The sequence below is a fragment of the Ustilago hordei genome (assembly GCF_900519145.1).
Source record: "Ustilago hordei strain Uho2 genome assembly, contig: UHO2_contig_02, whole genome shotgun sequence".
Classification (NCBI taxonomy): domain Eukaryota; kingdom Fungi; phylum Basidiomycota; class Ustilaginomycetes; order Ustilaginales; family Ustilaginaceae; genus Ustilago; species Ustilago hordei.
This window is the reverse complement of record NW_024545252.1, coordinates 924027-949862: the sequence shown is the minus strand read 5'-3', so window position 1 is coordinate 949862 and position 25836 is coordinate 924027. Positions and strand designations below refer to the sequence as shown.

Sequence of the window (25836 nt, the reverse complement as noted above, 5' to 3'; positions counted from 1 at the left end):
AAGAGGTGGGACGTGCGTAGTCAATTGACCCTTTCCTTCGCTGATTCGCTGATTCGCTGATTTGCTGAGGATGACGATCCAGCAGCAAGTTAAAGTGACGAAGGATCGGGCAAAATCGATCTAAAATGCAATCGGGGAAACCAGATCTGATCCTAGATCAGGCAAAGCCGATATAGCAGCAATCGGGGACAACTGGGTCCCGCACGTTGACACACTTCGACCTTAAGGGGGTATCAAAGTTTTTGCGATTTTAAAAACACGAGTTTTTTGAAAAGCGCGTTTTTGGAGGGAATTTGAACCCCCCCCCCCAAGGAAAAGCGGGTTTCCAAAAACGCAATGAAATCATACGGCCGATAAAATACATAACCTAAAAGTAAGCATAGGAAGCATGAATCATACGGCCGAAAGGAGGTGTAACCTAACAGTAATCATATGAAACATAAATTATACAGCCGATAAGAGACATAACCTAACAGTGAGCATATGATACTTGTCCTGCTCTCGTCGCTATCACCCATTGCTTGCTTATATCTTGCTTTCCTCTTCACACAATGCACTCAATGTAATGTTTCATATGGTGGTGAGAAGAGTTGTATTGAACAGCAGAAGAGAGAGTGCCTGTCAGATCATGTAGTGGACTGGCATAACAACTCTGCAGAGATGTCACGAGAATCATCAGTGGAGGAGGTCATGTTGAATGAGTGCAAGGAAGAGGGAGTGAGCAAAAGTGCAACGAGAGTGAGGAAAGGAGAGAAGATGTGGAGTGATAAAAAAACCGCGTTTTCGCAAACACGCCTCCTGAGCTGCGTTTTTGAAAATGCGGTTTTTTTTTTTTTTCCCCCTTTGCGGAGCTTATGTAAGCTTTTGCGTTTTTTTGAAAAACGCGCTCTTGAAAAAACCCGGGTTTTTAAAAACGCAAAAACTTTGATACCCCCTTTAGATGGTATGCTCTCACTTGAGTTCATGTATCAATACTGTATATAGACGTTTAGCGGAGAGCTCAAGACTACTGCTATGTTCTCTCTTTACGTCAATATAGTATAGTGTTCAGCTCAATAGCCTGAACACTGTGCTTGAATTGACATCGCCCGATAATCGTCGATAAGAGTCCAACCTTTCAACACCTTATGGTAGTTTCGCAGGTTTTTCGCCTAGTGTTAAGTCTTGAAGAAGTTCAGTTCCGACTGCCGAGTTTCTGACCAACTTTTTTTGATTTGCGACTGTGACATGAACTGCTAACTGCTTCTCAACCAACTGCTTCTCAGCCAACTTCTCCTTGCTCAACTCAATCTGGCAACCGCCATCAGCACCTTGCTCGAATACACTTGCGATACCTCAGCATCGGAAGCCATTCGATCCCAATCGCTCCTCCTCGATACGAATCGCCGCAGAGTTTACGCTAGCAGAAAGCCCTTCTCCGAGCCTGGCCCAAGATGGGCGCATCTTCCAACACGGCCGAGCTCTTGCTCCGTGTCTGTGCCGATATTGCAGCACAGCTCGTCGATGCGCATGACCGATCATCCTCAGTTTCGTTGAACCAAATCCGCACCACCACCTGCAAACGACATGGCTACAATGGCGTTCCTCGTCTCACCGACATCATCGCTGCCATCCCCGAGGCTTACCGGAAGGTTCTCGTGCCAGCACTCAAGGCAAAGCCAGTCCGAAGTGCCTCTGGTATTGCGGTTGTAGCGGTCATGTGCAAGCCTCATCGCTGCCCGCATATCGCTCTGACCGGCAACATCTGCGTCTACTGTCCAGGTGGTCCCGACTCGGATTTCGAATACAGTACGCAGTCATACACAGGATACGAGCCCACATCGATGCGAGCCATTCGAGCCCGATACGATCCTTATGAACAGTCCAAGAACCGAGTACAGCAGCTAAGAGAGCTGGGACACAGCGTCGACAAGGTGGAATACATTATCATGGGTGGTACTTTCATGTCTCTCTCCGAAACCTACCGTAACCAGTTCGTCGCCCAGCTTCACAATGCTCTCAGTGGCTTCAACGGTCAGGATGTCGATGAAGCCGTCAAGTACTCCGAAAGAGCGCTCACAAAGTGTATCGGTATCACTATCGAGACCCGCCCAGACTACTGCTTGCGACCACACCTTTCACAGATGCTTCGATACGGCTGCACACGACTCGAGATTGGTGTACAGTCCGTATACGAGGATGTGGCGAGGGACACTAACCGAGGTCACACCGTCAAGGCTGTCTGTGAGACCTTCCAACTCGCCAAAGATGCAGGCTACAAGATCGTCGCCCACATGATGCCAGATCTCCCCAACGTCGGTGTCGAACGTGACATGGAGCAGTTCAAAGAGTATTTCGAGAATCCTGCATTCCGCACCGACGGTCTCAAGCTCTACCCAACTCTCGTCATTCGCGGCACTGGTCTTTATGAGCTCTGGAGAACAGGCCGATACAAGAACTATACGCCTTCTTTCTTGGTCGACTTGGTTGCTCGAATTCTTGCACTCGTTCCACCTTGGACTCGAGTCTACCGTGTGCAGCGTGATATTCCCATGCCTCTCGTCTCGTCTGGTGTCGAGAATGGAAACCTTCGAGAGCTTGCGTTGGAGCGCATGCGCGATTTTGGTGTTACCTGTCGTGATGTTCGCTATCGAGAAGTAGGTCTGCACGAGATTCATGCCAAGGTCCGCCCGGACGAGGTAGAGTTCATCCGCCGAGACTATATCGCCAATCGAGGGTGGGAGTCTTTCCTCGCCTACGAAGATCCAGAGAAGGATATCCTGATTGCACTTCTTCGGTTGCGAAAGTGTTCCGCCGCAGGTACTTACCGTCCCGAATTGACAAAGCACGGACAGTGCTCGATCGTGAGAGAACTACATACCTATGGCAGTGCAGTGCCGATTCACTCGAGAGACCCAACAAAGTTCCAACATCAAGGCTTCGGAACATTGCTCATGGAACAGGCCGAACGTATTGCAAGGGACGAGCACGGGTCGAACAAGCTGGCTGTCATCTCGGGTGTAGGTACCAGAGATTATTACAGGAGATTGGGATACGAGTTGCAAGGTCCGTACATGGTCAAAATGCTCGTCGATGAGGAGGAGCAGGATGATGCCGCCACCGACTTTGATGCTGTGGACTCGGGATTCTACTTCTGATTTGCTCATGACGCCTGCCAGCCACGCTCGGCCCGAATTCTGTGAATCAGAAGTGCCTTCTTTTCATTGCGATGCGGTTCCGGTTCAACACCAAAGCATTCCTTCCACACTCATTTGTATTTGTACGCCTTTCTCATTGCATTGCATTTATTTATTTATTTTTGAATCGCTCATCTTCGCATGTCGTCTGACATAAGCCTCTCCCATACCTGTCGTCGATATTGGTCCTGTCTCTTATCTGAGAAGCAAGTCTCTCTTTTCAATGTCGCTCATTCAACCCAACATGTTGTGATGCTGCTTCACAATGATGTTTTCATAGTGTAAAGTACTACAAGTATCAATCGTCTCCTGCTAGGCCAACGAATGGCTGTCTGAATCTCACGCCCTCGCCTCGATCAACAGCTGTGCCATCTAAATCCGAGCGTGTCGCTGTGACGAGGTTGCTCTGCTGCTCCTCGTCCTCATGGTTCCAATCTACAATGACCGCCTCGAGCCTGCTCAGCCCCCTTCGGGCAGCTTTGCGTACAAGCTTGTACACGACATGCAAGGCGCGCACGACACCAATGAGCACAAGCAGAACAATGAGGATCGAAGCAATATTGACGCCGTCACGGTTGCCGTTTCTGGAAGGTCGACCACCCGATGTCATGCGAGCGAAGGATCGACCGAGACCAAAGTTGTGCAGGTTGATGGGTCCCAGGAAGGAGGCACCAACGAGAAGGTTGACGAAGGAGAGTATACCGACCAGGGAGAAACCGACCGAGACTAGTGTTGGGAAGGAAGGAGCCAAGTGAACGATGTCAGTTTGCGAATTGACTGACAATGGCGAGGAGAAAGTGGCGGCTTGAGAGACTTACATTGTACTAAAAGTTTGTTCAGCCATCCTTGCGGCTCGGCGGCGAGCTTGCTTGTGCGTCGGACGGACTTGGCTTTGCCTTGGCGGCGCCGCTTAATCGCATTGATGTCATTAATGTCAGCAGCTGCTCGTGCATCGTACTTCTCGCTCGACTTTCCTTTTGTCGGATTGTTTTGTTGTGAGGAGAGGGGGCCAGCTTTTGTGCTCACGTCTGATACTTGTGACGGAGTGCTGGCTTCCTTCTTCCACAGTCCGCCATCACCGTACATCCATTCATTCTTGAGCGCAGACCAAAAGGGCCGCTCGTCATATGCTTCCTCTTGCACGCTCTGAACAGTTTCCGGCGACTCTTGGAGGCCAACGACTTGCCGAACTGCATCAACAGCCTCTCCTGAAGCGAAAGAGCGCACAGCCTCCTTGATAAGCTTGACGTAAGCCGCTGGTTCGTACATAAGGGTGCTGTAGCTCCAAAGACCGGGAGTAGAAGAATCTGCATCGAGGTAGGACCAGGCATCGGTCTGGAATGGCGCCAACTCAGCTTCTGCATCCAGGTTGGAGCCTCTCCATGGCCACCAACGTCTTGACCTCGTCTTGCGAGAGGTATATTGAGCTTTCGGAGAGGAAGATGTATCGTAGAGATCCATGCAGAGAGTGGCTATCACGCCAACGGTCCAGATGAGCAGGAGGAATAGAAACAGGCTGACGACGAAAAGGAGAGATGGAGACGTAGCAAGGCCGACAAACTTGGACTTGCGAAAGCGGTATGGGGCGCCACATTGGTCGCATGCAACTGCGGAAGAGGACCTAGCTGAAGCAGCTCTCCACTGATCGAGGCAAGTGGCATGGACATACTTCATGGTTCCTTTGCACCTGCAGGGCGATAGAAGACGGCCAAGAGACTCGCCACCGGAGGCATCGCTTGAAGACGATTCCAAGCAGATGCGGCAAATGGCTTGATTGGATTGATCATTGGCATCATCAACAAAGTCCGACTGAGGCGTTGTTTGGCTCCTTTGCTCGTCTGGTGGATGATATGTGGAAGCCGAGTCGAAGCTATGATGGGACTCGTTCAGCGATGCGAGGTCTGCGCCATCAACATCATCATCATCATCATCATCCGAGTGGTGGACCTGTACATCGTTGCTGTCTTGCGCTGTCCGGAGAGGATGGTGGGTGTCAAACGGCTGATCGAAATCGTGTCGCACCTCGGCATCAGAGCCGATACTGCTCCACTCAGCTCGCGACATGATCTTTACTTCAACCTGACGGCGAGCTTGACCCAGCGTACATCATGACGAGAGAGACCGAGTCGAGATGAAGATATCAGCTATCTCGAACCGAAGCGCCGATGGGAGCGTAGGATGTTGCAATACTCTGAGATACAGCAGAATGGCTGAGTTTGAGCGCAAAGGCAAACTTGAATTGACGTGGAGACAAAGTGGCAAAAAGCTGTTCGGTCCATCCGACATCACAGTCAGCTCAGCGGAAATGCCGATGCTCTGCCCGATTTTGGGCTGGAAATCGGGGTTCGCTCCCCATCGGATCGGTGCCCTTTCATGGATGTGATTCGTATGTTAAACTCGCGCAACTGCTTGCGATCATCACGATCATCACGATCATCATCATTCTCAACTCTCCACCAACATCGAGCGAGACTTAGCAGCTAAAAGCAAGAGCAAGAGCAGGAGCAAGCATATCTGCTCGCAACACCTGACATGGTGTCTGCGATTGCTTCTTAGGCATCGCCTCCGACTGCATATCTCCAACTCTTGCCTTGCTCGATTACTTGGGCCAAACACATCGCCGAACACTATGGTGCACCTTTTTTCGCTGGCGAGCCTCTTGGCCTTGGCCCTTATCAGTCTCGATGTGACACGTTATGTCTCCGCATCAGCCGCTCCTTCGATGTTGGAGAGGAATATACAGCACCCTATGCGCCTCCCTGAACCCTCGATAACAGACTCTCGCAAACACAACGACACCCTCTCGTTCAATCTCATTGACCTCCTTTCCCAGTCGCCCGACCACACCATCTTGCTCCGTCTTCTCCAGCGAACTCGTCTCATACCGACCTTGAACCGTCTTCAGGAGTTTGATGACGGCTCCGGCCTAACCGTCCTTGCACCCACCAACGATGCTTTCCTCCGCAAGAGGGAAGAGCAAATAGCACAACGCAAGCAGGCCCTCGACCTTTTTCACGACTCGCCTACATTTTGGGAGTATCTCGTCGACGGCCGAGAGGACGTACAACCACCCCATATCGACGCCGACAAAACAACATGTGTTTGGCACAACGGCGTCTGTGTGGCGGTAAGCAATGTTAACGCTGTAGCTCGCCAGCACCTGCTCTACCATCTCCTCAACTACACCCTTCCTTTTGCTCTCAGCGATGACACCGGTTCTCATTCTGTCAAACGTCCCCTTCCGGAGGTTGGACAGCCTCAAATGCATACGACACTGCACTTCCCATCTCGACGCATGCTCACAGAGCCAACATATCCAGGTCGTGTACCTGTCCCTGACCAAGAGGATCACGGTGGTCTTCTAGGTCACCACGGTCAACGCATGCGCATTGCTCTCGTAGAAGAAAGAGACAAAGGTAAGGTTCAGCTCCCGACCTTGTTCGCACCACTCAAGTTGAAACGAAAAGCTCTCCGCTTTGGAGCCGACGAGAAAGGACAAGGTGGTGCAAAGTCGCTCTCCGAGGACTGGCGATCCAAGAGCGGTGTCATCCACTTCATCGATTCGGTCATCGATCTCCCGCCTTCCTTGGAGCAGGTCATCCTCACCCATCCGCGTCTTGGCGGCCTCCGACGTCTCATCACCAATGATACTTTACACAGTCTCTCCACCGTCCCACACCTCACTCTCTTCCTTCCCGCCTCGGATGCATTTGAGAAGCTCAGCATGATCGAGTCCAGCTACCTTTTCAGCCATTACCAGCAGGCTATCTTGGATCGTCTCAAACTTCTCGGCTGGCACATGTCTGGAAGCGGTCTCGGCGATCGTTCACCGGTCTACTCGGCTTCACTTCGAGCCGCTGGACGCGTCACGTTGGCAACCACTCTTGGCGGCTCCATCACTGTGGAAGCAGATCAGAAAGACGGTCCGATCAAGGTTATGGATGCTCAAGTTGTACAGGAGGACATTCTAACCGAGAATGGCGTCATTCATCTGATCGACGATCTTATCCTGCCCTTTGGTGACTTGGACATGAGCATCGAGGCCAATCTCCTGGCCCTCAATGCTACCCGATTCGTCGATCTCATCTATGAGGCCGGCCTTGAGCACTACATCAACAAGCCTGCCCATTTGCAACAGCAAGTCCGAGAAGCATACACTTTCCTCGCTCCACGTGACGACGTCATCGATACTTGGTATCCGGCTCATCCGCCGCTACCACAACTCGCAAACCCAAGTGCGGGGCTCTCGCGCGAATTGCGCAAGGGTCCCAACCCTAGCCTGGAAGAAGTGATCCGCTATCACATCCTTCCAGGTCAGCTCCGGCCCGGAGACCTCACCAGCGGGATGCTGCTCAACACCGAGCTGCGTGACTGGAAGCTGAGAGAAGGTCGGCAGAAGATGCCGGTTCAGGTCGACGATTCGAACGCATCCGACAGAAAGGGCAATGGCGACGTCGCCTTTGGAGACGCCAACGTCATCAGGGAGCCCGTCAATATCAAGGATGCTGCCATCATCTACGTCGTATCACAACTCCTTCAACCTCCGTCAGATCCCGTACAGACAGCCGTCTCCCACCTTTCGCTCTCCACCTTCGTCGCTACTGTCTTCAGCGCCGACCTCAAGAAGGCTGTCGAGCGCGCACCCGGCGTCAGCTACCTTGTACCTACCAATGACGCCTTCACAGGACTCGGTCTCGCCATGAACTACTTGTTGTTACCAGATTCGCAGCACTTGCTTCAAGCGCTGGTCGAGTACCATGCAATTGACAAGATCGCTTACAAAGCGGACTTCGCCGACCAAGAAGCCGACTATCCCACCCTGCTACCGACTCTGGGGGCTAGACTTTCCATCAAGAAACAGAAAAGCGGCAGCATCGTAGTTCACAAGCCTGGCGATGCCAAAGGTACCCTCTCTTACATCGTAAAGGGAGATATTCTCACCAACACTGGCGTTATTCACGAAGTTGATCGCGTACAAATCCCCTTTGATCTTACCATTCGTGATCTGTTGAAAGGCGCAAAGGCTGACACGATGGAGGACCTGATGGTACAGGCAGGGTACGAGTACATCCTGAACAGCACCATACCCCAAAATCAGAGTCTGGCTACTAGTCACGGCTTCATCGTCTTGGTTCCGACCGATAGCGCCTTCACAAAGGTCAACCTTTCAGCTATTTTAGACGATCGCGACCTCTTGGTGAGACTGGTGCAGCAACACCTGATTCCGCTTTCGGACGACAAGGCTGTTGATGCCTTGCTTCCAGATGGACGCGGCGACGACATTGGCATGAAGGACGAGAGCTCCTTTGCTACTCTTCTAGATCGGTCTCAGGGCGGACCCAGCTGCTACGGACAAGTGGGATTCCGAAGGATATCTTCAGGCAGCACCAGTCGATATCGACGCAAGTCTTCTTACGACTCGATCCCGGATGATCCTGATAACCCTGGCCTGGGCTGGATCGTGGGCATCAAGAACACAAGAGGCTCTTCGGCAAGTCGTCACGCTGCCACTTTGATGGCGTTCGGCCGTGAGACTCGAGGAGTCAGAGGCGACATTCATCTCGAGCGACCTCCCATTGGCGGCGTTTTCCAGATTGACTCCGTCCTCGTTCCTTACGAGCCGGATTGGTTCTACAGATGTAAGTGATTCCTAACGAAGTGGTCGTTTGAGCGAACGTTCTTCAACACTAACACACGATAATTCTCTCGTTCTTTCTTTAGGGGGCTGGATCGTTTTGACTTGTGCTCTCGTTGCGCTTGCGCTTTCCTTGGCCGGCTTCTACCTCTTGCGATGGTGGAGAGGTGACAACCGCATCCAACTTCCTGAAGCCTTGGAAGGTAAGTTTTGTCGTTCGTTGCTGCTCCATTCCTCTTCTTCCCGGTCAGCATATTGACCGCGGTTCCGTTTTGTTGCCCTCATGAACAGGCGAAGAAGAGTAAGCCTTCTCGAGGACCGCAGATCGCTCAAGTCTGCCATAGAACCACCTTCGGTCTCGTTTCTTTTATACATATTCATCACTAGCATTGCAAAGGACTCTTGAACTCGGACAAATCATGTGAACTCAACCACGGCCGACGTGGCTGGGCATGTTCGTTGCCTGAATGGTAACGTTGGCAACTGTTCGAGAGCGAATGCGAAGCAGGAGTCAGCTGGGGTCCGTCTTTGTCTTTTGGTCGAGACTTTGATTCTGCAACTTACCGTTGACACCCAGAGGCATCTCTGCGATGTGTACGATCTCCTTTCCGACCCTGTATCAAGGAAGGTAGCAAGATGGAAGAGAGTGTCAGCTGGGTTCAACATGATCGCTCAGTTGAGTGATGTGCAAATTAGCTTCGGATGCTTACCATTCGCGGTCCATAATTGGTTCGTGGCGCATAGAGCCATCCGCTTGAGGAACACCAGGTCCGGACTTGATCTTGGCCGTCATCTCAGACGCTGCATTACCAATATCAATCTGTGTCACGGCGATGTTGAACTTCCTACCGTCAAGCGACAAGGACTTGGTCAGACCGTTCATAGCTGTCTTTGTTGCTGTGTAAGGAGACGAGAATGGGCGTGGAGCATGGGCGCTGATGCTTCCGTTGATGATGATACGCCCGCCTTGTGGCTGCTGCTTCTCCATGTATCGGAAGGCCTCGCGAGAGCATAGGTAAGGCGCAGTCAGGTTGACGTCGACGGTAGCTTGCCAATCCGACAACTTCTGTTCAGCGAGGGGCACATTGGGAGGAGAGATACCTGCATTGCAAAAGACAAGGTCGACTCTGCCGAACTTGTCGGCTGTCTCCTTGAAGACACGCAGGACTACGTCCTCCTTGGTGATGTCACCAGCGACGTAAAAGCCAGCGCCCTCACGACCAGCAGCCTCGTCGAGCAATCTCGCGGTTTCTTGAAGCTCCTTTTCGCGTCGGCCAGTGACGGTGACATTCCAGCCGGCTCGCGCTAGTGCAATGGCGCTCGTTTGTCCAAGCTGTAGGCAGGAAGAAAGCAGATGAGAGCAGTGAATGGTCAGAGACTAGGTTGCAGAAAGCCAGATTTCCATCCATGCAGATGGCGGGGCGGACTTACTCCAGAAGAACCGCCAGTGCTGTTCAGCAGTCCGGAGCATGGCAGTGATTGGGAAGTGGAAAGGCGTCAATTTGATGACCTGGTGCGAGCACTACAGATTCGCAAGTCAGCGAACAACTTACACGATGGCGGTCTTGCCGGGGCGAGGATAGTTTTCGATCTGATCGTTTGAGACCGACATTGTAAGGATTCAGGAGTTGCCTGTTTTGTACCAAGGTCGCTCAGCTGAAGTAGTTTGGGACAAGGAAGAGCTTGTCGAAGGCCTCGACATTCACCACTCTCGAAGCACAAAGAATGAAGTCAGGACTGATGCAGAATGCCGACGCCGAAGATGGTTGGTGCGGGAACGAAGGTAGTTCATGTAGCCCGCGCGGGCGACGCGCCTTATATTTGGAACATCATGGCTCTGCGAATCACGACCGGTCCGGTCGAGTCCGGTCCTCGTTCCTGAATCACAAAATTCTTAGTCTGTGCTCCTCGCCAGCAAGTCCTGAGTAGAGGCATGAGCTTCGATTGATTGTCACTTATGCGAACAGAAGCCGTCTGCCATTGTTCGGACCGCAGCGGGCAAACAACGTTGAATCAAAGAGAGATCTGATCACAGTCTCAAAGGATCTGTTTGAGCACATGTGCGTACGTGACGCCTGCTATGGCAGCGTACACACGATGTCGAGAGATCACGTTTGGTTGTCGATAAACAGAAGATCCTCCTGTTCCTTGGGCACTTTCACAGACACTGTGAACAGGGTTTCGCCATTCGTGGATAGGATACAAATACAATTGAGATCAAAGCAATAGGCCGAGACAAGAAGAATGCGAAAGAAACAAGTCAGCGTGAAGCGCTAGCTTTGTCCAATAATAACCACTAATGCCAAGACGCTGTCCTGACTTCTTCAGGAAAGATTCCTAGCCCACGCGGTCACCTGGAGGGCGAAGGTGAATGGATGACTATGGACGAACTAGATCCGCTAGTTGAAAGTGTAGAGGTTTTAGATGGAGTAGCTATGGTCAGTTCCCTGAACTCAGCCGCATTCTCCTGTGCGCGGGTAGCTTGGGGTATATGGTGGGATGCATGGTCCTTCGAGGGCGTCGGACTCGTGATCTTCTTCATTATAGGCTCTCGCGACTTGAGCGATCCAAAAGAAGATTTCGATCGGAGGCGTGGGGATTCGACTGGACCAGAAGCGGAACGCGACCACACGAGATTCTGTCCTGACTTTCTCGTGATCGCATTCAGCAGTTCGGCGTCGCTATCCCATCCACGGGCGCTGAGGTGGGTGTAGTGCTGAGTGAGAAATTCGGAAAGCCCCTGCCAGCCCCCTCCGACTCTGACCATTACCATGCTCGACGGAAGAATGCGACAAAAGCACAAGCGAGGTTCTGGATCGCCAATCAAGTACTGGCCGCAGAGAGCATCTACTTTGCTGGAGCGAGGAGGGAGAGCGCTGTCGCCGAGCTTGGCAGATCTGATCGAGACTGACATGGGTAAGCGATTGACAATGTTGCCGATCGCTACATCAAGCACATCTCGGGGATCCGAGCAATATCGATTGATGAATTGCTTTGATGGCGTAGCAACCAAGCTCGAGGAAGAGCTTTTGCGAGAGCGGCTTGCAGCTTTAACACTCCGAGACGGGTGTTTTGCAAGCACACCACCATTCGCCACCTCGCGTGTGCTACCATTTCCGGTTTGCTTTCCGATGGTATGTGGAAGAGGTTCAATCTTAGCCTCTTGTATTGGTGAAGGGTCGCCCTCTGGGGCTTCTGGTGTAGGAGTCCTGACGAGACCAAGGCTTGCCGAGACCTGTAAGGACCTGGCCTCAATCGTCGATGGCTGTGGAAGTGCGTCTTCAAGCTTCTCCTGTTCATCGATCATCTTCTCTGGGATTTGTCTCTGGTCGATGAGAAGATCGAGAAGTCTGCCAGCGGGTCGAACCTTTTCCGAATCGAAGCTTCGAATGCGGAGGACTAGACGTGAGGACTCCAGCTTGACCGACTCGGCCGCCAGCTTCCACGAAGAATGACTGAGCGAGGCCGCACGTCTCATCCTTGAGGTTGATGGCGCATCTTTTGCTTTCTCCGCTTCGAGGCTCGTTTGCACATTGGTGTCGTCTGGAGCTGATGAGATGTTCGAATCATGCCGAGGAGACATCAAGGCCTTGCACTTGTGTTCGAACGCTTCGATGTCGCGTCGCAGGACGATGACGTCTTGCCAGCTGAAACAGACAATATGCTCCCACTGAAGGCGGAGCTGTGTGAGATCATGCTGTGTCCGCTGCTCACGCAAGAGACGAAGCAGCTTGTCCAAGGCATATACTGTCTCCAAAGCTAATTCGAGGAGGTCGGTGTCGGGTCCAGAAAGGTGGCGCTTTGAGACGGCTTTGGCCACGGTACGCAAGCGCTTCATCTCCTGCAAATTGAAATGCTGCACGTCGTCTTCGAGTCGCCGACATTGGTCTTGACGGTCATGGAGGTCGCTGCTCAAAGTGGCTAAGGTCTCTTTGCTACGCTGCAGGACATCTGCGTCCGGTGAGTAGGACGAAACGTTCCGAAAAGGGTCCCATGGCGACCAGCTCTGCAGATTTTCGATGTGATGCTCGATGGCTTCCTTCTTCCGAGATATGCGAGTAAGCTCGACAAAGTCTTCTGACGAGAGCTTGCCCTGGCCCGTGGTTTGAAGTTGGGATGGTAATGTGTGATCCGAGTCAGTGGTATCCATCGTCGGAAGACTGCTGTAGCTCTCATCGGCAAGACTTGACCTGCTATGCCTGCGGGAATCGTTGCTGCCGCTAGTTTCTGATGCCGTCAAAGGAGTATCGCCGATGGTGGAAGCAGCTCGTGAGGTAACAGAACCAACACTGTCCATCATCTAAACGGGGCATGATTATTCGAGAGGATGTTCGGCGAATTTGATCTTCTCTGCATCGAGATGTTGATCTATTTGCATCCCACCGTGGCATGCATGTTGGTTGAGAGTGTATCCACGCTGCGCATGAGCCTGACTGCGGCTTGATTGATGATGGTGGGACTCGAGGTATGAAGGGTCGCACTGACGGATGAGAAGTGTGAGAAGCTCTGAATTTTTCCGAACGGCGCCAAGCTGCCAAACAGTAAAACATGCCAGTTACGCCTCGAGATACGCGGCGCTTAAATGGGTGGTCCATGCGGCGTGACGCCTGCGTTCCGAGAGTAGGGGGTTTCAATTTTATTTTATTTTCGAAAACTCAATTTATTTTTTTTGAGTTTTCACCTGTGTTGAATATTCATTACTTACGTAAGCTCTGCCATTTTGGAAAATACTCTAGTTTTTGAAAACACTGCTTCAGCAAGACTCATGTGGCAGTGTTTTCAAAATTGGACCTGAGTTTTCACTCACATGATGTTGCATGTGATGTTGCAAGTGATCTACTTGCACAAATACCTCCACGTTTCCTGCACAGCTTTCTTTGCATGAACCCTTTCTTCTGAGCAAAACCCTTTCACTTGACTCCTCTCCTTGTCCCTTTCTGCACAGAGTAGAAGTCTCTTTTTGTTTAGCCACCACCTTACAACCTCTCTCTCTGCCCTCAACTTAATCATGTCCACCAATCATCACAACAACACCAGCTATGTCATTCTGTACCTCTTGGAGATGGACCTTACCATTGGAGAAGGTTTAGCAGATCTGTCTCAGACACCCAAGCTGCCCAGCACATCTACCACCCCCAATTGCACAAGACCAGCTGCTAGAGCAAGCAGAACTCGAAACCAGCACACAGGCAGCAGGAAATACTTTGTTTGGTCCAATGACAAAGTCTTGCAACTTGTCACCATCCTTTTTGACAGTGACTACTATCAAAAGTTGCTACTCAAAGGTTGATTGACAAAAGAGCAAGAGAAAGGGTTGAAGACAAGCAAGGAGATGCTCTACAAGCAGATCTATGACAAGATCTTTCCCAACAGCAACATCACAAATGGTGGTAGTTGTGTCAAGACCAAGCTGTGCTGGCTTGAGAGTCAATACATCACCATAAAGAATACTTTCTCACAGACTGGCTCTGGTCTTCTCCTTTGTGATCTCAGCCCTGATCATTTGGTATGTAGTTCTTTGTGCTCAACATTGCTCTCTGATGGATGACTAACCTCTGCAATTGCCTTTGTATCTTCTTGTATGGATTAGGACTTTGCATCTCACTTGGCTGCAGTTGCCAAGTATCCCTGGTTTGAGATGTTTCACAAGATGATGTTGAAGCACCCATCTGCTGGCACTGTCACCCTTGTGACTAGTGGTGCCTATGATCCTCTTCAAGCCTCACAGTCCAGCAATGGTGATGCAGGCAATGCCATGGAAGAAGACAACATTCCTTTCCCATCTTTTTGCTCAATTCCTGGCCTTGAAGCCCTTGCTGAAGGTGCCCCTGACAATCCCATTGGACCAAAAGTCCTCACTTCATCTAGTGCCTTCCCTTCCCCATCCACTTTGTCCAATCCCTTTGGTTCACCAGGTGCTGCTCCATGCAATCATTTGGCTAGCACTGCCTTTGGTGTTGATCAAGAACCTGAAAGTGCTGGCCTCAGCTCCCCTACCAAGAAAACTTCTGCTTCCAAGAAATGAGATGACATTGCTGATCTTGTGTGAGCTTGCACAGCTGAATCTCTTCAGGCACACATCAAGGTAGAGGAGGAAAGGACAAAACAAGAGGAGATGTGATTGCAGAGTCAGTGAGAGGAGGATGAGAGGATGGAGAGAATGTGAGTGGATGAGCACTGTGTCATGGGCCTAGATGCTCAAGAAGCAGGAGGGCCACTGGTTCATATGGAAGGAGCACAGGTATCGAAGATCTAGTCGATACCAGTAGAGAGCATGGTCGTAGTACAGTCTCCATGGAGACCATGGACTCCTATGGACTCACATGCAAAGGAGGACTGAGCCATATGCGAGGAGGGCCAGGCACAGCCATGAGGAGGACCAAGCTCAAGGAGCAGGCACAGCCACGAAGAGGACCAAGCTCAGATGGTTACCACTCAGGGGCTCGAGAGACAAGAGTCAAAGGAACTGTCACTGGTCAAAGGAGAAGGAGCAGTGTATAGGACACTAGCAGGCAGGTCCTGAGGAAGAGGAGCAGTGTCGAAGGAGTCGACACCAGGTCATGAGGAGGAGGAGCAGTGTCGAAGGAGTTGACACCATTCAAGAGGCACAGGGGTGCCAAGCAGGAGAGGCCCCTGAGCAGTACTCGATGAAGAAGGTACTCTCTGGAGAGAGAGCAGGAGCAGCATCACTGGCGATGCTGTGAAGAGGTATATAACCATGCTTTCTCATCATCATAGGTCAAGTGGATCCTCATCCACTCTACTCACCATATAACTAGTTATCACTTCAGCATAAGTATACATTAGTTTCAGTCAGCATAGCAGCAATCTATCAAGGTTGCTCCTCATCATAGTGCATGTGTTGTATCACCACTACCTGACATCCGAAGGCGACCCATAGCAGGTCAGCAGTCTGGATTAAGATAGAACCGAAGGCAGTAGTCCACTGCGGTCTGGGGATCACTCCAAGCATCAAGTCAACACACTGGACACTCATGTTGACACCACCAACCTTATCACCAACACCATCAACCTCATTATCATCAACACTCACCAACCTTATCACCAACATCATCAACCTCATCATCATCGACACTCACACCAGACCTTGGTGTCATCATAACCGAAGCATTGATATTGATCATGCTGAGCTACCCCTGAACAGAGTGTCCACAGAGGTCAGCCAAAACCTACGATAGTATATACAACGAATGCCACCTGCTGTCACTGCGCAACTTGATAGTCACCAATACCAAGACAATAGCTGTTGCACAGTTTGATAGTCACCGAGTATCTCGACAGACCGACCTGGGTTTCAGGCGCAAGACCCCTGACACACTGCTTCTTCCTTGGGATGTTTCAGATGGCATGCAGTGCTAGAACTGGCCCACAGTCCAACTCCAACATTGATACCATGCTTGCCAACATGCCTGGCTCTAGCTCCAACAATTCAGCAAGCTGTTGCCAGCACAACATCTGTGATGATGAGGTCCAGCACATCAGCAGCAATGATGAGGTCAGTGATTCTGTGTTCTAGGCTCTATCTCTTCCAATCTCATGTAACTGTACTGTAATCCAATTGGTCAAGTGTAACTTTGTCTCTTTGCTTTGTGTCTAGACTAGAGTGATTGTGCAAACTGTCTCATGCTGTGCAGAAGGCTGTGCAGAAGGTGCACTTCTGTGCAGAAGGCTGTGCAGAAGGTGCACTTCTGTGCAGCCTGAAATCCAAGAAATTAAGATGATGAGGAGACACCCAGTCTGTGTTTGAGTTTTCTTCATCACCATGTCTGCTTTCAGCATCTCCTCACCTCAACTCAACCTATCTCCTCATGCTTGCTTTATTCAACATGGTTTGTACTTCTGACAAGCAGGAGCTTCTGGAGGACATCAAGACAGCAATTCTTGCATCTTTGCTGGCTGAGACTGAGCTCAAACTTGAGCTCACTTCTACTGCAGACACCTGGCATCCAAATGATGACCTCAACAACTCTGATGATGATTTTGACCATGCTGTCTCATGAGCTTTAATCACAACCCATTCCATCATCAATGACAAACAATACTCCCTCCCATGCATCTATATACCTCACCACAACCAGACACTACTTGACATGCTCAACCACTATTCCACAATCAGCTGCAAGAGGTTTTGAGGACTGGTGTGCTTGACACCCAAAGCATTTGAAGCACTGGTTCTGTGACTCAGCACCACAGTTGCTTTTCAACACATCACCAACTCTCACAAGGTCAAGCAACAGGTTGCAGTTGGTATGTATTGCTTGGGATGTTCTGGCAATGGAGGTGGTGTTTGTGACATTGCATTTGCTTGTGGCTGCAGTTGGGGCTCAGTGGATGCTTGGTCAAGGAGGATGGTTGATGGGTTGTATGAACTGAATTAAGAGGTAGTCACATTTGCAATGGAGGATGAGAGAGCCAATGCTTTGGCATGGGTGGTAGAAAAGTCTGGTGTAGAGGAGTGGGGCTGGGGCTGGCTTGTCACTGATGGTACACACATCAAGCTTGTGTGGAAGCCAGTTCTGCATGCTCAAGAGCACTTCTCATATCAAGGCAACTATTTGTTCAACATTTCCCTAGTCTTCCTTCCACACTCACTTCACATTGTCGAATCCATCATTGGCCATCCAGGCTCTTTGTCAAGGGTCTCGCACCTGAAACCTGATATCTGTAGTAGAAACGCTTCTATTACAGATCCCATCAAGATATGTGGTAAGATACCGTGTAATACTATTTTTGTCGAGATCTGTCATAGAAGGCCTCCCTGACTTTTCTTGCTCAAATATGTGATAGATTGATTGCTATTGCAGGTTTCGACTGACTGCTGTGGACACTCCATCCAGAGGTAGCTCTGCATGATCAATAATGATGGATGTAATGCGATGACACCAAGGACTGGTGTGAGTGATGTGGTTGGTGCCGACACAAGTGTCCAGTGTATTGACTGAGTGCTTGAGTGCTTGAGGTGATCCCCAGACTGCAGTGGACAACTGCCTTCAGTTTCTAATGATCGAGAGAGCCAGACCGCAGTAAGAACTGCCTTTGGTGTCGATTGATACCTGGACCACAGATAGTACTGCCTTCAGATGGCATCAAGAAGCACTGATACAACACATGCACTATGATAGAAGCAATGCTCTGCAATTGCTACTGTTGACGAAACTACTAAGTATACTTGTGTGAAAGTTATAGCTAGTAAGGTAAAGTGTAGAGTGGATGATGATCCACTCAATTGCTATGACGAGGAGCATGGTTATATACCCATTCCTGCAATGTCACCTGCGACACTGCTCCTGCTCTGGGAGGTGTCAGCGGTCGCACGCCTGAAACCTGGGATCAGTAGTAGTATCAGTACTATCACCGATTCTGTCGAATTATGCAACAGTGCTAATGGTATTTCGATTCTTAGTGAAATATGTGACAGAGCCTTTTCTGTCACCTTTCTCATTAGAATCTGTAGTTGTATTATTGTTATGACAGATTTTGACTAACCACTGTGGACACTCCATCCAGAGGTAGCTCGGCATGATCAGACTATGATATGACTCTAAGTGAGCTCAATGTTGACACCAATGGTCTGGTGTGAGTATGGATTGATGACGCCGACACAAGTGTCCAGTGTGTCGGCTAATGCTTGAAGTGATCCCCAGGCTGCAGTGGATGTCTGCCTTCGGTTCTATTGTTATCTGGACTGCTGGTTTGCTACGAACCACCTTTGGATGTCAGGAAACAGTGATACAACACATGCGCTTCGATGAGGAGCAATCTGTTGATTACTACTATGCTGACTGTGAACTAATGATACTTATTGCTTGAAGTAATACTAGTTTGTTTGATGAGTAGAGTGGATGAGGATCCACTCAACCATTTGTGACGAGGAGGTATGACTATATACCTCTTCGCAGCATCACCAGTGACACTGCTCCTGCTCCCTTTTCTCCAGAGAGTTCCTTCTTCGTCGAGTACTGCACAGGGATCTCCAAGGAGACACCTCCTCTGGGTCCAGCCTTGACCCTCCTGTCTTTCCTGAGCTGTGTTGACTTCATCAACACTGCTCCTCCTCTTCATGTCCCTCTCACTGGTGTCCTTTACACAGCTCTCCTTCCTCTGACCAGCGACAGTTCTCTTTTACTCCTGTCTTGTGGGCCCCTGAGTGGTAACTGTCCATGTGTCACTGAGCTCGGTCCCTCTCACGTGTGAATCATCATACAGACATCCTTGCTACCAATCTCCATGGAATCTGCCACATGGTCTCGCTTGTCGCAGATTCTGGTGGGATTCGTGATATCAACGATGCTTGTGCTGATTCTGCTGTGATCTGCCATAGAGCTGATTCTACTGCCGATCTCAGTGAACTCTGTCGCAGCTCCTACGATCTACCCGATTCCATGATTCCTGTGCTACCTTCATATGAACTTCGGTCTTTCCTCGTACTGCGCACCCAGGCCCATGACAGGAGGCCTCTTCAACCCTGCTCCTCCTCCTCATCCTTCCTATCCTTTCTAGTGACCTTATGATGCTGCTCATTGGTGCCGCTTCCCTCACTTCCTGTGGGTGGACATTGCCTCATCAATGATAGGAGTCACCTCCCCCCCCCCACTTCATCAGTGTGGCGACCCACCCCCCTTCTTCATCCCTCCCATCCTCCTGCTCCAAGTTCATCATTGAGTCAGCCCCCTGCTTCATCAGGGTGGTGACCCCAATGTCCTTGACATTTATCTTACTGAGATGCCTGTGAAAACAGCACCCATGTGAGATCTATCCTACAATCAGGATACTACCAATTCTAGTGGGATTTGTGATACAGCCCCATTCATGCTGATTTGGACAAGATCTGTCATAGAGCCTTTCTACTACAGATCTCAATGAACTCTGCTGTAACCCTTATTTCGCCTGATCCTGCGATTCCTGTGCTCCTCCTCATATGACATCTATTCTCCCTGCTCCTGTGCATCTGGCCCTATGACACTCTTCACATGACTCACGTGTTTGGGCATCAGGAGATAACAGGATTGTGGCTAAGCCTTGTCTTCATCTAGAAAAAGGTGAGTTTGTATGGGTCAATGCTGGGTTTGGCTTCTCTGCCTTCTCAGTAGGCCCTTTCAACAACAACACAGCTAGCAAGAGTTGTGACATCTGATACTTCAACTACTTCCTCTCTCACATATGGATTCATGCTGAACATGGCATTGCATACCTCAAGAATTGCTTCCAATGTCTAATGGGTTACCATGGCAATCTCTATTGCAAGGAAGACCATGAAAGGGCTGCATATACTATCCAAGCATGTATTGTGGCTCACACCTTTGCAAGTCAATATGATCATCCAGGCAACATGGCCAATTACCTCTTGTAGTCATTCTCTAAAGAAGATGTTGCAGATGTCACATCTGGTCTCCCTTTGTACCATCAAGCAACTGAGGAAGCCAGGATTATATGACAAGACAAACAAGCACAATACAAGCAGATAATTGCTGATGCTACTCAAGGTATGTTGCAGAATCAGAAGAACAAGTTCTGTGCTGATCAGGCTCTGGATCTCAGGGAAGAGATGTTCAGTGCTCTCTTTGTTGCTAATGGCAAATCATTTGAGGATACCATGGCTGAATCAAGGAGGAAAGCTATGACAACTGTGGTATATAACAAGCTCCAAGGTTGACAGAGCAGGCAAAGTGAATCTTGATGAAGAAGACAAAGGCAGAGGCAGCAGGCAGAGAGCTCACAGCATACAGGGGATGTTCAACAGGCTTCACAGACATAGCAATGGCAATATGAAAGACTGTATCTACTTTGATTGTGCAATGAGAGTGTCAAAGATGGTGGAGCTACAAGGTGGTTTGGATTCCGGAACTGCTTCATTTTCTGGCCGACACTACTCCCTTAGTGTGTTGAATTTGTGTGTGTGTTTCACTTTCCGGCTTGTCCAAACCTGCGGTCGCTCGTTCACCACGCGGCAATTTTAACCGCATACAGGACTCCGTCATGTCTTTGCCCGGCAGAGTTAGACGAGGACATGGCTGCTTCTTGATCTCTAGGAAAGAGGGTCAACCACAATCAGGAAGAAACGATACTTCAGCTATGAGCTTTGCTGATGTTGGAGAATGACGAGCGCGTGTGACAAGGGATAGAAGCTGTCAAGCGAGCCAGCTTGATCAGAGCTTCGAATGAGTCTATGGCTGAGCAAAAGTGAAGGAAGGTCCGTTCGCAGTCAACACCTCGAGTCGCTGATCCGCTGATCTGCTGAGTCACTGAGAAGTCCTACTGTATGCCCGGGCACCGTCTCTGTCTCTGTGGTCTATCTCGCTGCAGCGACTGTCCAGCAGCCAAAGATCCAAAAAGGAGCCTGTTGAAAGCGGTGAGACGCAGAAACGCCGCAACTATTTTTGCTTTCAAGGTGGATGTATGCGTGACGACGCCACAACAAGAGCCCCACTTGAGCTCTAAGAATCCGGTCCACCTTGACGCTGCGAACTCCTCCTCTCTTCTCCATACTCCGCCTGTTCCAAGCACAGATACCCTCAGCGACCATAACTTCGAGACACATATCTCACCGCTGAGACAGCCTCCTTCCGATACGGCTCAGTTCCAGCCTTGCCGTAGTCATCCTTCGTCCTAATCACTTGAATCTCTGCAAGGATGAGAGGCGGTCGCGAACGGGCTCAACGCAATCTCTATGTCCTCAACCTCCCCCTTGATGCCACCACAGACCACTTCGAAGCTCTGTTCGCTCAGTATGACTCGGTCGAACATACAGTGATTCTTGCTACGCTTGACCACCTCGCACGACGAAGAGGTTTCATCCTCATGGCCGACACTGTTCAGGCTAGAGCCGCCATCGATAGTCTCAATGGCTACGTTTGGCATCATTATCGTATCGAGGTTTCCTTTGCTATTGTTCAGAGGAGCGGAACACCTTTCTCTCAAGATGTCGCTGACGATGCTTCTCGTCAGGAGAAGCCATCACAACTCACACAGACCAGTACTTCCATTCAGGTGAGTGTGCCTTTCTTCCACCTCCTTGCTCCCTCAACGGACCGGACCGTTTGAAGTCGACAGCTCACCGAGTGCTCACGAAAACTTGCTGTGAATTGGGAGACATAGCCCCTCGAGCATATGCCAGCATCCGATACTTCCGTCAGGCTGGACCAGAAAGTGCCTCGAGGCCTGCTTGATCAAAGCAGCGACGACGCAACGTTGTATCTCTCTGTTCTCGATACCAGCGTGATCACGTCTCTTGCAATGGTGAGAGCGTTAACGGAGCCGTTCGGACACGTTGTCGAACTTCACTCGCCTGAGCAGGCACCTGGAACGAGCGTCCACAGCCAGGCAGTTGCCGTGTATTGCTGTCCTTCGAGCGCTTCTTTGGCACGACTGGCTTTGGATGGCCTCGTCATAGGAAGGAGTCGAGTTCAAGCAAGTCTGAGGCGCTCGCCAACGTCAACAAACATCACGACCTTCGATCCGCAAATGGCTTACACACCTGCCTCCCTCACGGGTTCACCTGAGCAGCTTTGTGAGCTGGGCACTGCCTTCACGCCGTCGCAGAAGCGAGATGCTTCGTCTTCGTGTCCTCCATCTGCTCAGACCGATGTTGTGAGCGACCGGAATAATGTCGAGCAAGGATGCTATCCTCGTCTTCGCCAGCAGTCCCAAGTTGCCGGGTCTTTCACCGGTCCGGACCCGTGGTACAATACAGGGCTCTCGAGCGACATGACGAGCAAGTACATTTCTGAGGACCTCATGCTCAGCCAAAGGGTAAGTTCCGTGTTCCACCTAATCGCGCAACATGCGCCATTGATCAAGCTCGTCATTCTGAGGAGGTTCCGGCAGATGGTCTGACGCTGGCCCAACGCATCTTCTGCTTCTTCAACGCATAGCAATGTAAGCCGCCCCGACCCATCGGAGACGAACGTCACCGGACTCTTTCGCAACAAAGGCTTACTTAATGCAGCAACTGCGCCTGTTCTCCAGCTGGTGGCTATCAGGTCTTATCCACTTAATGACGAAGTGTATCAACGAGCGGGACCCAGCAGTCCCCGATCCCCTACTATATCAACTCCGCCCGATCTCCAATCAGAACGGTTCTACCCGGTCTTTTACCATATCGACTTATGTCACTTTTATTGTCCTGCTGGATCGTTATCTTCAGCGTCGACATCCGTTCTCCTTTTAATCTTTTATCAAATTGCGTCAACTTGTCTGAAATCATGTTTGATGACAATTTTGTAAGCTCTGAGTGGACTCTTTTCTTTTTCTATTTTCCAACAAGGCATCAAAATTCCTAAATCATCCAAAATAAAACTTACTTGCTGACTCTAGTAAGTTTCGCAGCTTAATGTTGAATTAAGAGTGACACTTGTCGACGTACGATCGGCAGATATCAGTCTAAGTACGGTGTTCAAGCTAAAGAGCAAAACACTATACTATATTGACATAGGCAAAGAATGTGGCGGGGGCCTCGAGCTCCCCGCTAGATATATATACAAACGTGCGGCACATAGCCAAGTGTAGGTGCATCCTACCTAATGACAATGTACAGCAACGAGTGGGACATGGTTGTACCCGATCCCTCTCTTGTATCAGTCTTGTCCGATCTCTCGCAGATCTGATATATGACATCCTTGAGATTGGACTGGATCGTAATCTCCAACACTTAATGGCTCCATTTTTTCAAGCTGGAAAGTGTTTCGCTAACTTAACGTCATGCTTACAGAATTGCCAGTAGGCCGTTTGAGCCAGAACTTTAACCGTTGCGACTTGGTCGTTGTGATCAGTCCAGAACATTTGTGATTCTTGCACCGCATTTTGAGAAATGCACTAATTATCAAATCAGCTTTGCAACACTGCGTTAATTGATCAAAATGATACTCTTTTTGCATATTGAAGGGCCTTTCAGGCTGGTGATTACGACGAATGAAACTATTTTGTCGTGAGTTCGGCCACGTCTTTCCTTGTAGCGTTGAAAGGCTCCTCTTGCCTCCATCCGTCGAGAACAGGCAAGATCAGGAATGCAGTAGTTGACAAAGTTTGCCTATGCATCGTCTCTCTCTCAGTCAACTGCACAATAATGTGATGAGCATCACAAGCAGGCGCAGAAAAATACGAAAATACAATTCAGCAAGGTATTGATGGAAACTCGGGCCAATACGGCTAGACATAGGATGTGGCTTGGTCCGGCTCAATGCAACGCTTCATATTGAATGGTGTACGCTCATGCAAGTTGTGGGAGGCCAATACTCCCACCTTCGACGACTCCTCTCTCTCTTGTATATATATATATATATATATCGAGCAGAGAGCTCCAGTCTGCTACGCTGCTTGATCTAAGTCAATAGAGTATAGTGTTTCTGTCCCGATAGCAGCAGTACTGTGCTTTGACTGATACCGCTTGTTGAGCATCGTTCGTCATTCTTATCTTAGGAGGTGAGAGAGCATGCCCCAGGATGATGGTGTGTCCCCTTGGTGCGTCGCCATGCATTATCGCCAGGTCTACACGAGACAGGCTGACACCAACAGATCATTATCGGAGAGAACCTCCACAAATGGTTCAACATGGAAGGCGTCGGGGCTGCTCCGGAACGGAGGTAGCATACCTTCCATCGCTTGGACGACTGATGTCTCATGAGTGTCAGGCTGTACGAAACGCACAGTGATCAAGTCTGAGACGAGAGCTTTCGATTGCAGTGGGTCTCGGAGCAATACTTGAGCGGACCTCCATGCTTAGTAAGCATCTTCTCCACCCGTTGCTCCATTGACTCACAGGGTTGATATGTTCGAGCGATATCTGTGTGTTCCACACTTCTTCTGCAGCTCTCACAAGCTCATCCCAGGTTTTCGGTACTAGCAAGCGCTTGTTATTGAGCCATGATCGTCGAAATTTTGCGACTTTTGTCATCTTTGTTTTCAAAAGTTGGCGAAATTCGCTAACTATTCGTGTGCAAAATTTCAATGATTTTCGCCTAAGGGCGCCACGACGTGCTGAAGGTAATGATTCAGCAAGACACTAAAAGTGACACAAGTCGATGTTAAAAAATTAAAAGAAGGACGGATTTCGACACTCAGCGATCGATGTCAGTCAGAGCACAGTACTGCTTCTATTGGGGCAGAAACACTATACTCGATTGACTAAAGGAACGTGGTGTCACAGGGTCTGCGCAGAAGATCCTGTACATGCATGGATGTGCAATGTGCGCACAGAAATGCGAAAACAGTTGGATTGCTTAGTTACAATCATTTTCAGTAAAAAAAAGGTTGTAACAAGCTAGTTTGATAGGTTTAACCATGCGAACTGCAATAAGGGGCTTGGAAGCCCTTAGGGGGTCCGAGCATAGGAGCATGCGGTGAGGTTACCACATGGGGAAATGGTAGCACACAGGATGGGGAGGAGGACAATGGATGAGCTCACGAGGACAGGAGTTGGACAATAGAAGTGTCCACGAGGTCAGGAGCATTCACAAGACAAGGGGAAGGGGAAGGGGAATTGTGTCAAGGGGACCGACACATCGTCCAGGAGGAAGAGCCTGACATCAAAGCCCCACACTTGTCATAGCATAGCAAGATCACCTTCACCCATTGACGTGCCGCATAGCCTCTGAACGGAGCGTTCAAGGCGGTTAGTCAAGACCTACTCTTACTCATCTTTACGGCATATCCTGTGGAGATACAACGTAAGGAAACATTCACACACTTCTCACAGAAATCTGTCATACTAGATTTCTATAGCAGTTTTCAGGCTTCTGGCGCGCGACCGCTTACATTAGAGTGGATCGTTTAAGTTGTGCCCCACACAGGAAAGGCTCGATGCGTTGTTGAGAATCCTGGAGAGAACAGAGGAAAGGGTGGAGAAGCTCCAGGCAAAAAATCAAGAAGTCATCGAATACTATTGGAAACTGGGGTCGTTTCGGTCCCGATACTGGCGATCGGGGGGAGTCTAAGTACGATGTCACTGCTGCTAAAAGACAGAAACATATATACTCAATTGACTAGAGAAATGCGGCGAGGACCTAGTGC

At 50.0% G+C, this 25836-nt stretch overlaps 8 protein-coding genes across 8 annotated transcripts; 5 read left to right on the top strand and 3 right to left on the bottom strand.

Annotated features, from left to right (window-relative positions):
• Nucleotides 1–1433: 1433 nt before the first annotated feature.
• Nucleotides 1434–3137, top strand: UHO2_01120 (putative ELP3 - subunit of elongator/RNAPII holoenzyme with histone acetylase activity; the record flags this gene model as incomplete). Its single annotated transcript, XM_041553588.1, has 1 exon — nucleotides 1434–3137. One exon carries the CDS (start codon nucleotides 1434–1436, stop codon nucleotides 3135–3137), a length of 1704 nt encoding a protein of 567 aa, XP_041409522.1.
• Nucleotides 3138–3474: 337 nt separating this feature from the next.
• Nucleotides 3475–5240, bottom strand: UHO2_01119 (uncharacterized protein; the record flags this gene model as incomplete). Its single annotated transcript, XM_041553587.1, has 2 exons — nucleotides 3475–3902; nucleotides 3995–5240. 2 exons carry the CDS (start codon nucleotides 5238–5240, stop codon nucleotides 3475–3477), a joined length of 1674 nt encoding a protein of 557 aa, XP_041409521.1.
• Nucleotides 5241–5805: 565 nt separating this feature from the next.
• Nucleotides 5806–9116, top strand: UHO2_01118 (uncharacterized protein; the record flags this gene model as incomplete). Its single annotated transcript, XM_041553586.1, has 3 exons — nucleotides 5806–8815; nucleotides 8898–9014; nucleotides 9103–9116. The coding sequence occupies 3 exons, from the start codon at nucleotides 5806–5808 to the stop codon at nucleotides 9114–9116; spliced, it is 3141 nt and encodes a 1046-aa protein (XP_041409520.1).
• A 122-nt stretch (nucleotides 9117–9238) lies between these two features.
• On the bottom strand, nucleotides 9239–10423 carry UHO2_01117 (uncharacterized protein; the record flags this gene model as incomplete). The annotated part of the gene is made up of 5 exons (XM_041553585.1): nucleotides 9239–9294; nucleotides 9376–9425; nucleotides 9522–10144; nucleotides 10243–10261; nucleotides 10365–10423. 5 exons carry the CDS (start codon nucleotides 10421–10423, stop codon nucleotides 9239–9241), a joined length of 807 nt encoding a protein of 268 aa, XP_041409519.1.
• Nucleotides 10424–11161: 738 nt separating this feature from the next.
• UHO2_01116 (uncharacterized protein) lies at nucleotides 11162–13108 on the bottom strand (the record flags this gene model as incomplete). The annotated part of the gene is made up of 1 exon (XM_041553584.1): nucleotides 11162–13108. The coding sequence occupies one exon, from the start codon at nucleotides 13106–13108 to the stop codon at nucleotides 11162–11164; it is 1947 nt and encodes a 648-aa protein (XP_041409518.1).
• A 711-nt stretch (nucleotides 13109–13819) lies between these two features.
• UHO2_01115 (uncharacterized protein) lies at nucleotides 13820–14836 on the top strand (the record flags this gene model as incomplete). Its single annotated transcript, XM_041553583.1, has 3 exons — nucleotides 13820–14035; nucleotides 14114–14317; nucleotides 14402–14836. The coding sequence occupies 3 exons, from the start codon at nucleotides 13820–13822 to the stop codon at nucleotides 14834–14836; spliced, it is 855 nt and encodes a 284-aa protein (XP_041409517.1).
• A 1401-nt stretch (nucleotides 14837–16237) lies between these two features.
• UHO2_01114 (uncharacterized protein) lies at nucleotides 16238–16832 on the top strand (the record flags this gene model as incomplete). The annotated part of the gene is made up of 3 exons (XM_041553582.1): nucleotides 16238–16327; nucleotides 16467–16512; nucleotides 16609–16832. 3 exons carry the CDS (start codon nucleotides 16238–16240, stop codon nucleotides 16830–16832), a joined length of 360 nt encoding a protein of 119 aa, XP_041409516.1.
• Nucleotides 16833–21462: 4630 nt separating this feature from the next.
• On the top strand, nucleotides 21463–22772 carry UHO2_01113 (uncharacterized protein; the record flags this gene model as incomplete). The annotated part of the gene is made up of 3 exons (XM_041553581.1): nucleotides 21463–21819; nucleotides 21928–22581; nucleotides 22704–22772. The coding sequence occupies 3 exons, from the start codon at nucleotides 21463–21465 to the stop codon at nucleotides 22770–22772; spliced, it is 1080 nt and encodes a 359-aa protein (XP_041409515.1).
• Nucleotides 22773–25836: the final 3064 nt, after the last annotated feature.